The sequence below is a fragment of the Xenopus tropicalis genome, chromosome 4 (genome assembly GCF_000004195.4).
Source record: "Xenopus tropicalis strain Nigerian chromosome 4, UCB_Xtro_10.0, whole genome shotgun sequence".
Lineage (NCBI taxonomy): Eukaryota > Metazoa > Chordata > Amphibia > Anura > Pipidae > Xenopus > Xenopus tropicalis.
Genome location: NC_030680.2, coordinates 75,486,961 through 75,500,851, shown reverse-complemented (window position 1 = coordinate 75,500,851; position 13,891 = coordinate 75,486,961). Strand labels below are relative to the sequence as shown.

General features: G+C 38.9%; 2 protein-coding genes across 3 annotated transcripts in view; one reads left to right on the top strand and one right to left on the bottom strand.

The window, feature by feature from the left end:
* Positions 1-5,825, bottom strand: part of calb2 (calbindin 2) — a 36,466-nt gene extending 30,641 nt beyond the window's left edge. The window contains exons 1-3 of the mRNA XM_031900836.1: positions 5,810-5,825; positions 5,224-5,314; positions 1,913-2,190 (exon numbers count right to left, since the gene is read on the bottom strand). Of these exons, the coding sequence (XP_031756696.1) occupies positions 1,913-2,003 (91 nt within the window). The 5' untranslated portion in view covers positions 2,004-2,190; positions 5,224-5,314; positions 5,810-5,825. The remainder of the gene's footprint in view (positions 1-1,912; positions 2,191-5,223; positions 5,315-5,809) is intronic.
* Positions 5,826-8,471: 2,646 nt separating this feature from the next.
* On the top strand, positions 8,472-12,376 carry cmtr2 (cap methyltransferase 2). 2 transcript variants are annotated; one of them, XM_004914328.4, is made up of 3 exons: positions 8,472-8,639; positions 9,362-9,498; positions 10,062-12,376. In XM_004914328.4, exon 3 carries the CDS (start codon positions 10,127-10,129, stop codon positions 12,314-12,316), a length of 2,190 nt encoding a protein of 729 aa, XP_004914385.2. In that variant the 5' UTR covers positions 8,472-8,639; positions 9,362-9,498; positions 10,062-10,126; the 3' UTR covers positions 12,317-12,376. The 2 variants fall into 2 exon arrangements, with proteins under 2 accessions (XP_004914385.2, XP_031756695.1); XM_031900835.1 differs by lacking the exon at positions 8,472-8,639 and adding an exon at positions 8,682-8,701.
* The last annotated feature ends 1,515 nt before the right edge of the window (positions 12,377-13,891 follow it).

Genomic DNA, 13,891 nt, shown 5'->3' with positions numbered 1-13,891 from the left:
ATTTCCTCGTGATTGGAAATGTGCTGTACAGTATCAAATCAATATAACAGGATTTTGTAATACTAGAAGAGTGACAGGCAATGGTGCGTTCATTGTGAGTAGTATTGGGTATCCCAGTATATTGTAGCTGCCAGTTGATTATCCCACTGGCAGAAAGAGAAAATTTAATTTGATATAGGCAACCTACACCCATCCAGATTCGAATTACAATTCACATTATTTCTACAGTGGTAAGCTAAGGGGACGAAGCAAGCACAATGCAGAGGGAATGTGATATGTGATATAGTCTAATTTTGAGTATTCAGGAATACAGATAAGGTGTAATTATACAATTGTAAATAAAGGTCTCTTTCCCCCATATGTAATACAAGGCACTAAGTTTGCCCAGAAGCAGTAGCCAATAGCAACCAATTAGATGATTGCTTTTAAACAGGTGACCAGTAAATGCTTCCTGCTGATTGTTTGCTATGGGTTACTGCTCCTGGGCAAACTAAGCACCTTTTATTACATAACCTCATTTATGTTGGAGCCAGTAATCTAAGGGCAATGGCACACTGCAAATGTTTTTAAATAATTGCACTGGCAAGGTCAGGGCAATTGCAATGAAAGTTTATGGAAGGCAATTTGCCAGTGCTTTGCTCCCTGTCCCCGAGACAGATATTTTTGTGTGGCAAAGCTTGCAACCATGCAGTAAACCATTTGCCCATAGGCTTAGGGTTCAAAATATACTGATATATACGTATGCTAAGTAAAAAGCTATTACTGTCTATTACAATTAATTTAGTAAAATAATATACTGAGCTGAGTCAATCTTATTCAAAGTGGAAGCTTGGGAAAAATGCCTTGTTAAAAAAATATGCACCTACCTTTTTGCACTTGTTAGTAAAGCACTCTTTAGTTTGACTAGAGTTTGTGTGAGGTTACCTAATTTGTGCTTTTATAGCTGGTCCAATAAACATACACAAATGTCCATATAAATAATGCAGAATCTGTGCTAATATGTTTACTGAACATTTATAGGAAACTGAGTTGATGTTAAATATCTTATAAATAAGGTAAATAGACCCTTTAATTAAATGTTTTTGGGGATGGAAAGTGCTGCCAGCTTGGTACTATCTACAGTGCTGCACATAGTAGCACTGCTTAAAAAATAAGTATAATTGCGCTACAAAGTGACTATCTACACAGCCCTTTACATAGTTAAATGGTATGCAGTACAGCATAAAACCAGTAAATAAAGGGGCATATTTAGAATTAATCCCTTTGTTGCTCTAATACCGATTACATTACAAGCAGTGGGCAAAGTAAAGCATCTTCCTTTGTGTCCCATATATCTAAATACACTGTCAGCTCTTCAGTCTAGAGTTCTGATACTTTTCTTTTCATGTAATTGTAGTATGTACGTTATGTACATATTTATCATATGGCGAATAGATAATTCACTACAAAAGCATCTAAAAGTTTAAAAACCCAAGTTACTTACTTTTGTGGAGTGTATTTTGGAGAGTTTTGTAGAGCATTGCTTTTTCACCCTTTGCTCAATATACCCCAAAATGTACTCTTTAGTACAAAAGGTAGTAGATCACTAAACGCAAAAGCTTACAACCTACTTGTCCCCACAGTACATAGGACAATAAGAAACAGCTGCCACTTTCTGTGCATATGGCTACTGTACACTGAGCTGCAAAATAGTGAAGGGCTGAGATAGCAATTAAAACCAGTGCTGAATGTTTGGGGTTTTGGATTAGAGTGATTGGACTAGTGTGGCAGTGGTACTGCTGGTGTGCACAGCTGTTTCAAGTATGTGGGTAACTGATAAATAGTGGGATCTGGGTACAGGGTAATAGGAGTGTGACTGACAGAAATGCCTGTAATAAAAATGGGGTACAGTTAAATGTTATTATGTTCTTACCGTCAGAATCATAATGTTTCCATATATCCAGGAACTGGGAGGCAGTGAGCTCAGCCAGGTGCAAGTAGAGAGGCTGTTGTTTGAGAGCCATACTAAAAATCCCAAGTGAGCTCTGTAATAAGGGGCTGCACGTCTCTCAGTTCTTTTCCAGTGATCCCAGCTTCTGTGTGTGCGGTCTTTTTATATGTTCCCAAGAGCTTGCAATACTTATGTGTGACCCAATGATGGCAGCGGGGAGCTAAACTATGCCCAGAAGCTTTTGTCATTGCATTTCCTACCTGAATTCAGTGACAGAAAACAGTGATCTCTGAGTCAGTATAGTAATGTTCTGTACGTAGACGTACACCATTCATACATATACATGTAAAATGTAAGCATATCAGTACTATATGCTGTAACTATATATGCTGATTGGGGAACAATAAGCAGGAGCTTGGTCCTCATTTGAGAAGAAAATGGTTTGCTGTCAACCCATAAACACTCAATGATGAACCTACACTAACTTTAAAAAAAAGTATTTAAGATTAATGCTATGCAGACTCAGAGAGGAATCAGTGCTTCTTAACCTAATTATGAAACCATTATTTAGAGGAACAACAGCATTACATGCAATATGTCATATTCTGTTACTTTTCTTTACTATTCAATAGCAGCACTATGCACAAAAGGCAATATAAGGCTTCTTTCCTATTTGACGTTTAGGAGACACACTTTATCATAAGCATACTAGCATACTAGATTGAATCCCTAGGATGGTGGACTGCTGTAACAGGATACTGCTCAATAAATAGCTCTCGCTACCTTATTCTTCTAGAACACATACACATAAAAGGGCTTATTTACTATGTGTGATGCATGGTGCAAGGGGCAAAAGACCATCATTACACATTTGTACCAGAGCTGCAGGTCTTTGCTGAAAAAAAAAAAACACGTGCATGAAGTTTAACCTTAAGCACCTCCAGTGTAAACAATCCCAACCTGGCCAGTCTTTCTTCATAACTGAGACTTTCCATACCCTTTACCAGCTTAGTTGCCCTTCTCTGGACCCTCTCTAACTCAATTTCAGTTACACCAGTCACATCATATTTTCCTCTCGAGTACCAGCACCTCCAGCTCACCCATTTTGCATAAACAATTACAGTCTTCCCTGGCTGAGGAGACAGTGGGAACAGGCAGTTGAGGGTGACTTTGGTATTGGGAGTAGAGATGGTTTAAAGGACATGTCAACCCCAAAAATAATTTTTTGCCTAATAAAAGAAAACATAATTCTAAGCAACTTCCCAATATCAATTTATTAAAAATGATTAGTTCTTTAAAAGGTATGTGTAAATGTAACTGGTATGTGTAAATGAAATTCCTGGTTGTTACTTGCAAGTGCCAGGTTCCTCCAGCAAGTCAGGTCTGTAAAATCTGCTGGTGTTTGTTACATCAAAAATAATTACAAATATGTAATGAATGTATATTGCAAAGTTGCTTAGAATTAACTTTTCTTTTATTAGGCAAAAAATTATTTTTTGGGGTTGACATGTCCTTTAAGGCAGCATTGGGAGCTATTTCTCTTTGCCCAGCTCTGCATTAGCACAAAAGGAGAAAAGGAAATGCACACAAAACGATTTGCTGGTGTAAAAGAATACCTCCAACCTGTTTATTGCGGAGTGCATATACAGACCAAACGATTCAAGGGCTTACGCCCTCTTCATCTGTGGAAAAAGTACAGACGTTTTGTGTGCATTTCCTTTTCGTCATTTGTGCTCAGTGTTATAAGCACCTAGCCAGGTGCATCTGGAGGATCTGCACCACCGGATAATGGACTGAGTTTACAAAGAGGAACCGTAAGTGTATGGACTTTTTGTGTTTGCTATATTTTGGCTTTTTCGATTACAGCTCTGCATTAGGTCAATAAAGATCCACTATGGGCATTTTTAAGACCTTACTTTATTTTACAATTTAGTGTGAAAGGAAATTTTGGTTTCTAAATACTTTCTATATTGCCTGTTACTTGCCTGCTTAACATGCTACTTGGGGTCAGTGACACCTGCAATCAAAATATGTATTGACCACAAATCTTTAATTTAGTATTCTAAATGTATATTGCTTATATTTATATTAAGGCCCTCTACTATCTTTCCTACTGCATTTTAAATTGCTGCCTGGTTGCTAAGATATTTTTTTATCCAGCCATAAACCCCAATTCCTTTTTTGTTTCATAACAAGATTCTGTGGAATAGATAAATCCAGACCCGCATTAGCAGTCTGTGGATTTTGGCAAATGCCAGAGGGGCTATTGTAAAATACCATAGTTAGTCACTATTAAGTGGGCTTTTTTTAATCCCAGTCCGGGCCTGGATAAATCAAACATATCAAAATCTACCATGTAGATCTGGCCTAAGGGTTAGAGAGACGTTAGGTTGATGTCACATGTAATGGATTCTCTGCTGCTGGATGGGCAATACCAACCAATCCCTAGAGCTCCCATAGACTTTAGTCGGACACAAGGAATGTCTGTCAAAACATTTTGGTATGTGTGACACAAGTCTTAAATTCACACTAAAGGTGGCCATACACGTTACAATAATGATCTTTCCTGTGACCGAATTTTCAGACCTGCCTGGTCGACGAGACAACCAATATCCAAGGCTTTTGTGATATAGGTCACTTCATCAACACATCATACACATACCAAATATTGTATGAAGAAAGATAATCGGTGCTTGTATGGGAACCTTAAGACTAAACCGGCATGCTCAGTTATAACTGGGATATTGTTCTGTATCATAAACAGATGCTATTTCACTAATTACCTATTTTGCAAGCTATTTAAGTATACATTTAAAGTGTAGCCCACCGCTACAATGGCACCCATCGAAGGAGTACCAGTTTTGATAAGCCTAGCTATAATGTTGTATGGTTGGAAATAGTGGAAGTTGTCTTAAAGTTATCTTAAAAAAAGCTGAATAGCTGCAGGTTGGAGATCCCTGGTTTAACTAAACTTTTGCTGCTGTATTGATGCTCTCTGGCCCACATCTTGTTTGTGCTTAAATAAAGTATATTAGTTCATGGGAAGGAAAGGATGCAAGTGGGCAAGCAAAGATTCATCACAACTGTCAGATTCATGGTGGCTGTGCTGGCACACAGTATTATATCAGCAGGTTTCGCCTCTTATCCTCACTGTTGCCAAGTAACAATGCTACAAAGTATGATAATAACAGTGATATTATATTGTGATTACATAGATACACAGTTACATAGCAACAATGCTGAAAACGATCATAATTAAGGAATAATTAAGCATCGTATAGACCTATATTTACCTAAGGAAGTCTTCTTGGTGCTCAGTACATTACAAATATAGATGCTTCAAATAACAAATCTCTGCTGTATACTGTCTCAACTAGTATCACCCTGTGGAACAATCCAAGGTGAAAATGAATATTAGATGAATATTAGATTCCATTAGATTTTAGAAAAGTAAAAAAAATTTATAATGGGTTAAGAATTTACTTAAAAAGGTAATGTTTGGTACCTTTAAAGGAGAAGGAAAGGCTAAGTAACCTGGGGTGCCAAAATGTTAGGCACGCCCCCCCCAGTGACTTTAATCACTTACCATTTACCCTGGGCTGGTGCACTTTAAGGAGAAATCCACACCAGGTCAGGGTAGCTGCAGCAATATGCGTGTCACCCAGCGGCCATTTTGCAGGGTGACGTCATTGAGAGCGCGCGCCTGACCTCTTCAAGGATTTTTTTTTCAAGCTTCTGCTTTTTTAAACAAAGCTGTACAGACAGCTTTTTCCTTAAAATGAAACTGTTAGGGCATTAAACAACAATAAAATTAAACAGGAATGATGTGTACATTGCTAAAGTATTTCAACAAACACTGTTTAAGCTTGCAAGACTCACTTATAAAATACCTGCAGATCAGATTCAGCGGTGAAAAGATTAAACTTTCCTGCCTGCAGTCAGAAGAACGTGTTCCAAGAGAGGGAGCAGAGAGCTCTTGTTTACAAAGGAGAGTTAGTATAGCAACTGCCTATGCAATCGGCTCATTGGAGGATTGACTGTGGGCGTGGTTAAAGAGTTCAATCGTCTGCTGTGTAGAGAAGAGATTCATCTCAAGTGAGCATGCTCATTAAAACGGCATGGAACTGGGCATGTGCACCACGCCAGGCAGACAAGGAGATTCTAAAGGGAGGGGGGAGAGGGAGTTACCCAGCACTGCAGTGAGAGAAACTCCAAGGGATCGCTGTAGCTTCACGGTTTGCTTCTGAGGGACAGGAGTGGCAGGTATTTAAACAGTGCTGTGAGGCTTTTCTCTGCTAAAATTTTTGGTTGGGGGGTTGACATGTCCTTTAAGACAATGTTTTAAAAATGATTACATTTTTTGACAAATTTTTTGAAAGAATTTCTGCGCAAATGTTCTGAACCTGAGTATATGATGTTGCAGGAAATTTTTCTGCAGGTGTTAAAGGCAAACTCCTTTTCTATTGAAAATATTGGTATTTGCAACTGCCAAATGGAGCATTATAATTTATAAAATATTAATACTTTTTTTTTACTGGATTAAAAATTACCCCTTCAGTATATCTCCCCTTAGATCCTCTCTGGTCCCTGTCTGTGTTTCATATGCATGGTGGGTGCGTCCTAACGTACCTTGCCAGAAGCACAGTAGGAAGTGGGTAGCCAATCACAAAACAAGCCAAAAAAAACCAGCTGCAAAATATCTCAGAATATCATTGTTTACATCATACAAAGTAGGTTATTTATGAAAATTACAGAAATATGGATTTTTAAAAATAGGCCTTGAAAAGTGTTTCAAACTTTCTATAACTTTTTATGATCTGTGGCACTGCCCACTTTAGAGTTGACTGATAGCTCTTGAGGAAACCAAGGAACACTAATAAAAGAGAAGCCAGAAACCTATTGATCTCTGGGGCCACAATTTTATTGTTATTTTTTTATATATTAGGTAACTAGTAGTGATTACTTGCATGCATTGCTGCGTATAGACAAGGAAAATCTCCCCATCTTGGTTGCCAAATAGTGCAGGTCACCTACATTCTCTTTATACAACTATAATATCATTCATAAAGTTCGTATATTGATCAGGCGACACATTTGACACCCTAGCTTTGGTGAAGGTGGATCTGCCCGCACATGCTGTTCATTGGCGAAAGCCTTGGACACATGAGCATCAGAGCCCATGCCTTCGGGCTGGTCTCACAGGCCATGATTCAAACATTGTGATTTGACACCCATAAAACAACCTACACCACCTCTGGTGTCTCCAGCACAATGTACTCCAAAGCCCAAGGATAAATACACTAGGCAGTTTTTGGGGAATTAAATGTTTGTTCAAGTAGTAGTATTTTTACTCAGTTTACAATGCATCTAACATCAGCCACTCATAATAAATATCAGCATACCTAAAGACAATGATTTTCAAACCTGCCCGATCGATCTTCCGACCAATGTCGGATGAAAAATGCGATCATTCGGTGCCCACTAACATTACGATAATGATGGATTTGTTAAATCGCCCTGGAATTTGTCACTAGGGAGAGAAAAATCTTAACGTGTATGGCCACCTTAAGTTTGCTGAGGGATACCTGAAAAAAGTAAGAAACATGGCAAAGGAAGCACTGGCAGGGCAAAATTACTTTAAGAAGTCACTGGTGGTTGCCTGGTACATTGAAACCCTCAAGTCAGTTCATCTTTCCTACTCCTTTAAGGGTAGCTGCAGCAGTGTATGGGCAGTATTAGGGGCCCATTTACAAAACCTCAATTAAGCATTTATGAGATAAAATAAAAATGTTGGTAAAATTCCATGACTTTTTTTGTGGTTTTTGTTAACTTTCATGAAAAAGTCGTACTTTTCGCAATGCCTACGACCATCTCGGAATTCATTCGAGCTTTAGTATGGTGACTCTCAGAAAGGTTTTTCGTGGTTTAACAAATTTTTCGGTACGAAAAAATTTTTGTACGACTGATAAAACCATTTTCGTGATATTTTATAACATCAGAAATTATTGTGCTTACTCCGAATATTTACCATATCTTGTTTTAAGCCCCCCAAAATTCGTATTTTTGTAAATAGGGCCCTTGCCACTATTCTTAATAAATGGCCGCTTACTGCATTACCCTATGTCATGTTTGTGGTAGCAACCATACGCAAAGCCCCGTTTCAGCGATCTCTTTTTGCAGCCAACAAGACTTTTCTGCAGTTTAGTCGCTGTTGTGCAGCCCACTGGGCAGTCTGTGGCGGGTGTTCATGTTTGCTACTCCCGAAAGCCAAATAAGCATTGACAACAACCCAGAAAAATTGAAGCCAATTTGTAGGGTATATCTTACATAGTGTTGTACTCAAATACATGTTTTGCGTGATTACTATGCTATTGCCAAGCGCCGGGATGAACTATTTCGTCTTTTACATCCTGTAATCTAATCATCAGCCGCGGTTGAAAACAAATGTGACGATTTCAGACAATTCCAAACGCTTTACGTCTGTTCCCGCCCTCTTCAGCCAGTTAGCCAATCGCTGTCTCTCCCTTTCCTTCTTTTGCCGTTCCTGCCCGCCCCCAGCCTGCGTGCGGAACTTGTGTGGAACCATTTCCGTGTGCCTGTGAGAGGATTCTGTTCCTGTGTCTTGTGCCTGTGAGAAATGCTGAAAAGCTGAGCAGGAGGGAAACTGACCAGTGCTGTGTGCTTGTGTCTTAGCTGGTTAGAGAGAAAGGTGTGTATGCTTTGCACATGTTGAAATGTGCTGTACAAATAAGCCATTTAGCTGATGCAGAGGTAGGTAAATCACACTAATAAAGGTATCCACATCAACCAGTCAGCAAATGGAGCAGCTTAGGTTAGGTGCTTAAACTCGGCGTTAGAATGTATAGCTCTAGGTGTATGCTAAAGTTAGGTGCAACTAAACTTTATGGAATATATTCATATTTCCAGCCAAACATTGGTGTATCTGAGTGCTAGAGCTTGTTTACTAAAACTGGCTAAATTAGCTCCTGTGCAATAACCCCTAGCAACCAGTCTCTGAGCAGGAGCACTGTTGCTTGGAATTTGACCCCCCTGTCACCTGATGTCAGTAATTTGCACCCATACTCTCTGCTTTCCCCACCATTGAAAAACAGAAGTCACATCCAAAAACAATACCAAATAAAAGAAAAACTTAAGTGGCTAAGAATTGGATATTGGCTATTCTATAACTTTTAAAAAACCTAATTAAAGGTGAGCTACCCCTTTATTGCTTATTTGCACAGTATTGGTCAATAACATTGTTGGTGAATTAGACTATACTATCACACACACAAAGATTGTCTACATAGTTACAAGATGTAAAGGTAAAGCCATATATATGTATTCTTTTTAAGTCTGAAATGCAGTACATCTTTTTAAACAAATGTGAATTTAGAGACCATCCTTAACTCTGCACCTTTTCTCTCCATTCAGCAAATCACAGCTTTGTAGCTACAGCCAACTCCTGTAAGCATGCTGTTTATGTCATTGGGCTCTGGTACCATGTCTGGAGGCTTCATGTGATACTGAAAATGGAGCAGGAGATAAACTGAGCAACACTGCATGCCATAGTAAGTCAAAGTGTGGTCCGAATATTGAGCACTTTTTTTTTACTTCTTAATGTGTGTTTCTAACTTGCAGGGAACCCACTGGGACAGTAAAAGGCAAGCAGTTAAGGTGGCCATGCATGGGCTGATAAAAGCTGCTGGCAGCTTATTGACTTGTGTAAAAAAACAAACCTATTATCTTATTGCCTGAATAGTGGACTCTCACTATTTGCAGCCTTCCTTGGCTTGGAGCTGAAATTTGCATCCTGTCTGATCTTACGCTTTTGCCTGGTCTTTGACTATGCATTTTTCAATTGGATCTCCAATTTGCAGTTTTCCTTTATTTTGCCAAGTTTACTTCTTTCATTCATTTTGTCAGTTATAAGTCAGCCAGTAAGCATTCTAGGTGAATATTAAATGCAGAGTGCCATATTTGTCTGTGTGTTAATGCTGTCTCTAATCAAACTTCACAAAAAAGTAATTGTTTAAAATGCCAATTACAGATTACAAGATGAGATGTATGTTACAAAAGGTTCACTTTATTATACATATTTGATATATTTTATTGGATTTTTTTTTTCTTCTAGATTTTCCTGCATCATTTTCTGCCCGAAGAAACACTTAAATTGTCCACCTAATTCTGGACTGCACCATGTTCAAATGTGACGTGCCAGCTGAGATTGAATGTCTTTTCAGTAAGCAGTTCCAGTATAAGAAGACATCTGAATGGCATCTTCCTGGTGCTTCAGAAATATTCAGTTCTGAACATGAAGAACTGAGCAACTTTATATCCCTAAAAGATTCATTGAACAAAACAAAGAATCTCCTAAGTGACAAGAAACTTAATGACTGGCATCAGCATACTGCTTTTACAAACCTAGCTGGGCGAGTTGTTCCAGAGGTGCGGAGATTAGCCAATGCTGAGCTATGCACCCAAGCTTGGTGTAAATTCCATGAGATAGCTTGGAAATATCCTCTATTGCCTACAAATGCTGTATGGAACAGTGAGTTAAACACAGTTCATCTCTGTGAGGCCCCAGGTGCTTTCATAGCTAGTCTCAACCATTACTTAAAAACTCAGGATGATTGCTGTGATTGGAACTGGGTTGCCAACACTCTTAATCCTTACCATGAGGCTAACGATGGATTGGTGATGATTGCAGATGATCGTTTTATAGCCAACACATTACCTTGGTGGTATTTTGGCCCTGACAACACTGGAGATATCATGACTATAAAGTATCTTAATGGGCTTCAGCAGTTCATCAGCAACATGTCTGCAGTACATCTTGTGACAGCAGATGGCAGCTTTGATTGTCAGGGCGATCCAGGGGAACAGGAGTCTCTTGTCTCTCCGCTGCATTACTGTGAAGTTGTCACATGTTTGCTAACACTTAGTAAGGGAGGATCTTTTGTCTTGAAAATGTTCACACTTTTCCAGCATTCTTCAATAAATCTAATGTATCTTCTCAACTGCTGCTTCAGTGAAGTACATATCATTAAACCAGGAACAAGCAAAGCAGGCAACTCAGAAGTATATGTGGTTTGTTTAGATTACTTTGGCAAAGAAGTCATTCAAGATATCCAGCCAAAACTGATTCACAACTTTGGTACAGGGATGGCTAGTAAGTCCTTGTTTCCACAGAGGTGCCTTCCTGAATCTTTCTTGTCGTGCCACTTAGAATGCTGCACTTTCTTTTACAAGCACCAGACTGAGACAATTATTGAAAATCTTCAACTATTTTCTGACATGGGAGAAGATCAGAAAAAAAGGTTAGCTACATTACGTGATTTGGCTGTTTCTTATTACAGACGCATGTGCAATTTGAGACGTATTCAAAGAAAACAGTGGCTGGTAAAAAATCCCCGAGCAGGATGTAGTTTAAATCCAAGATGGGTGGGTATTCGCAATCGCCGCACTGATACCTATAATGAGAGAAAAAAACTGGAAGCTCTAACATGGACAGAAAAAGTTGCTCAGGGTTACTTTAATCCTTGGTTGAAAGACCATGTTCAAAGTGATATGAGTGCTGGGAGCTCACTAGAATGCCAATACTATGACCTAAAACTCAATGACTGGTACTTTCTGAAGGGAAATCTTCTACCCAGAATTCAGAGCTCACCATTTTGTGAAAATGACCTGTTAAAGGCTTTAAATGAAACCATAGCTGAATTCTTTAAGGGAACAATCAACATTTTAGCACTGCCAATTTGTTCATCTTGCTATGCTCTAAATATAGACTCTTTTGCCTCTATTGTGTTATCCATGATAGATGGTGACCAGCACATATTGATTTGTGGAACTCATTCTTTATATACATTTCTGAATGAAAGACATAGATGTTGCAGCTTCTTGGAGACGCCCATATCATATAAAAGCATTTCTCTTCTCCATGATGGAGAGCCAGTTAATGAGCTGCAGTTAATTACACTGGTTGTTTGTGCCCTGCAAAGGTTGGAAATGGGTGGATCATTGGTTCTGCCAATTCTTTCCTGTTTTACCCGTTTCACTGCAGGTATTCTATATGTATTGTATCACTGCTTTCAGTTTATCACATTTTTGTGTCCTACTGCCAGTCTGACTCCAGGAACTGACACCGTTCTTCTCTGTTGTGGTTTTAACTCTGTCCCCAGCCAGGTTTTGCAGCAGCTTGAGAAGCTGAAAGAGCTTTTAGACTCTTTGGTGGGTTCAGGATCACATCAACAGGTTTTGGAATTTGTGCCAATGGAGGCTCTTCTAAATGGGCCTTTTCTGCAGTTTTTATGGGATTTGAACTCGGCTGTGATAAAACAAAGATTACATTTAATTGGGACAGTAGCTTGTAAAGTAGAGTTTTCTTAAAGGAGAAGGAAAGGCAAAGTCACTTGGGGGTGCCAAAATGTTAGGCACCCCCAAGTGACTTAAATTGCCTACCTTTTACCCCGGACTGCCCCTGTTCGGAGAGAACAGCACCAACCCGGGGTAGCTGTAGCGCTTCCTCCTTCCTGTTCGCGTGCATGCGCAGTAGAGTGAAAAGCCGAACTTAAACAGAGAAGTCGGCTTTTCACTCTACTGCGCATGAGCCTGTCGTTTAGTCCCAGCAAAACGAAGCAAGAAGGAGGAAGTGCATAGCTACAGGTACCCTGAGCTGGTGCTGTTTTCTCCTAACAGGGGCACCAGCCCGGGGTACAAGGTAAGCGATTAAAGTCACTTGGGGGTGCCTAACATTTTGGCACCCCCAAGTGACCTTAGCCTTTCCTTGTCCTTTAAAGGAGAACTAAAGCTTAACAGAAGTAGGCTAGAAATGCAACTTTATTTTGGACTTTTTTACCAGCCCAAGGGCGTAGCATTTCAAGATGGCGCCAGCAGCACCTCTACGTTTCTGCCTGTTCAAAGCATATGCTCTGGGCTGCTATCAGTTGCCTGAGTGTAGGATCTGATTTAATTTATAATACCAGCTAATCAGTAATTCATATTCACAATACATGGTTTTTGCTTGATTTCCAGAAACATCTAAGCCAAGGTTCCCAACTTGCCCATAGCACCCTGTCCAAGGTGGCGAGCTACTGGATCATTACTACTCTAGATTTGTTTAACTGTAAATATAAAATATAGCATTTTTAGCTTTATTAATTTTTAGGCTTTATTTCTCCTTTAAGATACTGGCATATTCACCACAAGCAAAACCGTGTTCAGCATCCACAAGTAAGTCTGCAGAAAATATTTAAACAAGTTGAACTACTTAGTTAGATAACTGATATGGTAAAGTATTTTCTCAGTTATGTACAAACTGAATGAGCCTTGATGTAATTTCACGTGTCTTAATATGAGCTGGATGTAAATACTGTGAGCAGGTTCTCTGAAAAATTCTCTGTTAGGATTGGTCCTGTGATCCTGTTTTACAAATAAGTCATTGTGTGTGTATATATATATATATATATATATATATATATATATATATATATATATATATATATATATATATATATATATATATATATATATATATATATATATATATATATATATTATACAGAAAAGAACAGAGCACACCCTAATAGTAATCAAATGCCCCAGGTGCTTGCAAAAACCATGTATATAGCAAGACAATGAGCCGCACACGCAGGGACTTTGTTAGAAAACAAAAATTTTTTTTATATATATATAATATTTAGGGAGCAAGCGAGTTGCAACAATTGCTCGTTATGCGCATACATGTGCCGCAACATGGCTCCAAAAACTGGGAACTCGCTCTCGGGGTGGGCAGCCTAGCCCTACAGGGGGCTTTTTTTTTTATTAAAAAAAAAAAAAAATTAGCCTGCACCTCTGTTGAGGGAAGCAGAATCATTGTGATAGGTGCCCTTTGAGCAAGTACATAACCCATTTTATTTGAATTGGTAACTTCTCTGTTTAAAAACCCAAATTTGAAAGAACTTT

Coding starts and splice junctions, on each gene's coding strand:
- cmtr2 (XM_004914328.4), top strand. CDS start 10,127: ATGTTCAAATGTGACGTGCCAGCTGAGATTGAATGTCTTTTCAGTAAG.